We start from the raw sequence: 3,965 nt of genomic DNA on the forward strand, positions 1-3,965 counted from the left end.
TACCTATTTACATTTAAAGTATAATTTTTTTATAAGTACATTTTTGTGAAATAATCGTTTTACTTTTAAACGAAATATGAATTGGTTGAATGATAGCTTCTCGTGACATCCTAAATTAAGGGTGTTACATTTTGGTATTAGAGTCTGGTTTTCGAAAAAACTTTGGAATTGTGGGGAGTGAGCTCGTCTAGTTGATGTTGTGTGACTCTGAATTGTGTATTATTTTTTTACATTTAATTGGTTGTTAATTGATTACATATATTAGAGCAATTACATGTGGATCACAAAACTCGACCACCCCTGTTAACAAAATGGCTCAGGCTATTCAACGATTGGTGGATGCGATGCAACACCAGCAACCACAGACAATGCACAAACCAGTGCAACATAATGGTATAAGTGAATTCATGTGCCACAAACCGTTAAAGTTCAACGGTAAAGCAACTCCAAATGAGTCGGATGCATGGATTCGAGAGAATGAGAAGATCTTTCGGGTGCTAGGGTGCACTAACGCACAAAAACTAGAGTATGCTACGTTTTTTATTATTGGCGAGGCTGAGTACTGGTGTGGAGGTATGCAACGAATGATGGAAGCTTGCAATGAGGCCATCAGTTGGACAAGTTTCTAGACGAGATTTATGGGGCAGTACTTTCTAGACAACGCCAGACAAGAAAGGGAAGTAGAGTTTTTAACACTACTAAAGAGAAATAAATTTGTACAAGCTTATGTTGATCACTTTGAATATATAGCTCGATTCTACTATTAGAATATGAGTGAAGAGTGGCAATGCAAAATTTTTGAAAGGGGCTTGCGTCACAATCTAATGAAGGTGACAGTGCCTATGAGGATCAGAGAATTTCCACTCTTAGTGGAGCAGGCAAAGATGATAGAGCAGTTGGAGGTGGACCCCCATCAGGTTATGAGGTCACACACCATGGAAATAGCAATGGAGGGAGGCAACAAAAGAAACCCTACTTTAGACCTCAGCAGGGTGGACAGGGACCAATGAAGTGTTTCGAATGTGGAAGAGCTCATCTCTAGCACAACTGTATGAAACTCCCTGGGGCGAAGCTAAACGAGAGGAAGTGATACAATTTCCAAAAACCAGGTCACTTTGCGAACTCTTGTCCTGAGAGGAATTTTGGAGCGCCATAGCAGCAACAAAAGTCTTCCAGAGAGAAGACGAAGGCGGCAGGAAGGGTGTTCGCCATGTCCGGATCAGAGGCAAATAAATCATGTAAATTAATTCAAGACACATATTTGTTGTGTTGTGAATGTGTCAATGTTCTGTTTGATTCGGGTGCATCGCATTCATTTATGTCCTTAATGTGTTCGGAAAAGCTCGGATTATCGGTCAATGATCTCGGATGTGAGTTAGTGGTTTCTACGCCAACATCAGGATATGTCTCAACCAATTCAGTCTGTGTTGGTTGTCCAATTGAAGTAGTAGGACGCAAGTTCAAGGTTAACTTGGTATGCTTACCACTTAAAGGGTTTAACGTGATATTAGGGATGGATTGTTTGACAACCAATGATGTCATCATGGATTGTGGAAAGCGGAAGGTGGTTTTCCCGGACATAAAGGTTGGACAGATTGCAACATCATGGGTAATCTTACAGGATACCAGAGAAGGAGTAGTGTGCTACGTGGTATGGGTTGAAGAAGAAAAACAGAAGAATATAGAGGAGAAAATCATTGGCATACTAGTGGTGGAGGAATTTGTAGACATCTTTTCGGAAGAAGTTCCAAGGTTACCACCGAGTCGGGAAGTCGAGTTTGCAATTGATTTAGTGCTAGGAACGGGTCTGGTGTCACTGGCTCCATACCGAATGGCCCTCGCTGAGCTAGCAGAATTGAAAAAATAGATAGAAGATATCTTGGAAAAAAATTTTCTCCGCCTAAGTGTATCATCATGGGGAGCTCCAATTTTGCTTGTAAAGAAGAAGGATGAGAGTTCACGATTATGTGTTGACTACCAACAACTGAACGAAGTTATGATTAAGAACAATTACCCTTTGCCTAGGATCGGGGATTTGTTGGATCAGTTGAGGGGTGCCAGTGTGTTTTTGAAGATCGATTTAAGGTCTGGATATCATCAAATGTAGGTCAAGCCGAATTATGTTCAGAAGATAACTTTTCGATCACGTTATGAACACTATGAGTATGTTGTGATGCCTTTCGGAGTGACAAATGCTCCTGCAATTTTAATGGATTATATGAATCGCATCTTCCAATCTTGCCTAGACAAGTTTGTGCTCATATTCATTGACAACATTCTCATCTATTCTAAGAATCGGGAAGAACATGTTAAACATTTGAGATCTGTGTTAGAGATCTTGAGGGAACAACAACTGTATGGAAAATTCTCCAAGTGTGAGTTCTGGTTGGAGGAAATGTAGTTTTTGGGACACATAATTTCTACTCAAGGGATCTCAGTAGACCTAGCAAAAGTGGAGGCGGTGTTAAAATGGGAGCGATCGAAGTTGGTAACAGAGGTACTAAGCTTTGTGGGTTTGGTAGGTTATTATCGGAGGTTTGTGGAGGGGTTCTCCAAGATAGTGGGACCTTTGACCCAGTTGACACCCAAGGATTAACCTTTTATCTAGTCAGACAAGTGTGAGGCTAGCTTTGAAGAGATGAAGCGAAGATTGACAACTGCTCCAATTTTAGTGGTTTTGGATACTGGTAAACCTTTTGAAGTTTTTTGTGATGCATTTTATCAGGGACTTAGATGCGTGTTGATGCAAGAAAAGAGACCAGTGGTGTATGCATCCCGTTAGTTGAAGGTGCACGAGAAAAATTATCCAACACATGACATTGAGTTGGTTGTAGTGGTGTTTGCCTTGAAAGCATTGAGACACTATCTTTATGGGGTGCGATTCCAAGTTTACAATGACCACAAGAGTCTGAAGTACATGTTTGACCAAAGGGAGTTGAACATGCGACAAAGAAGGTAGATGGAGTATCTTAAGGATTATGACTTTAAATTACTGTATCATTCAGGTAAGGCTAATGCAGTTGCTAATGCTTTAAGTAGAAAGCGAGTTTAGATGTCTGCATTGATGATGAAGGAGTTGGAGTTAATAGAGAAGTTCTGAGACATGAATTTAGGCTTGCAGTTGAAGAAAGATCATATCTGGTGTAGTCACTTAACAATCACCCTTGATTTCTTGGAGCAGATTAAGGATGAACAATTAGCTAATCAAGGGTTGCAGTGCACGGTTGGATTACTGGGTACTGATCAGGCCAAATACTTCATTCTAGGTGCAGATGGTATCTTACGGTTCAAGAGTAGGGTGTGCATTCCAGTAAAGTCAAATTTGAGAAGGATGATTCTAGAAGAAGGACACAAGAGTCGTCTTAGTATACATTCTGGTATGACTAAGATGTACAAGGACTTAAAGGAATCGTTCTAGTGGAGTAGAATGAAATGAGATGTGGCGGAGTTCATGTCAGCTTGCTTAATATGTCAGAAGTCTAAGGTGGAACATCAGAGACCAAGAGGAATGTTGCAACAGCTAGATATTCCTCAGTGGAAATGGGACAGTATAGCGATGGACTTTGTGACTCATTTACCAAGGTCGTCAAAAGGTCATGACTCCATTTGGGTGATCATCGATAGGTTAACGAAGAGTGCTCTCTTTCTGCGAGTTCATTAGAATATGTCTTTAAATAAGTTGGCGGAGTTGTACATCTGTGAGATAGTGAGACTCCATGGTGTACCATCAATTATTGTTTCAAATTAAGATCCAAGGTTTACTTCGAGGTTTTGGCAGACTTTGCAAAAAACTTTGGATACACAATTAAGGATGAGTTCTACATATTGTAAGACCTGTGAAATTAATTAATTAATTAATAAATGCGGGCAGTGAGAACTTTGATGTCATTAAATGTACATGGTGTGACGTGCAAAAGTACTAGCTCAAATGGTTGAGAGTACTTAGATTGTGTGAGAGGACTTGG

General features: G+C 40.2%; 1 protein-coding gene across 1 annotated transcript; it reads left to right on the forward strand.

Annotated features, from left to right (window-relative positions):
• Nucleotides 1-311: 311 nt before the first annotated feature.
• On the forward strand, nt 312-2,401 carry LOC146884179 (uncharacterized). Its single transcript, XM_085665883.1, has 4 exons — nt 312-573; nt 831-925; nt 1,343-1,810; nt 2,108-2,401. Exons 1-4 carry the CDS (start codon nt 312-314, stop codon nt 2,399-2,401), a joined length of 1,119 nt encoding a protein of 372 aa, XP_085522009.1.
• The last annotated feature ends 1,564 nt before the right edge of the window (nt 2,402-3,965 follow it).

The sequence above is a fragment of the Vigna unguiculata genome, chromosome 8, assembly GCF_037176805.1.
Source record: "Vigna unguiculata cultivar grain cowpea cultivar isolate G323 ecotype 2 chromosome 8, ASM3717680v1, whole genome shotgun sequence".
Taxonomy (NCBI): Eukaryota; Viridiplantae; Streptophyta; class Magnoliopsida; order Fabales; family Fabaceae; genus Vigna; species Vigna unguiculata.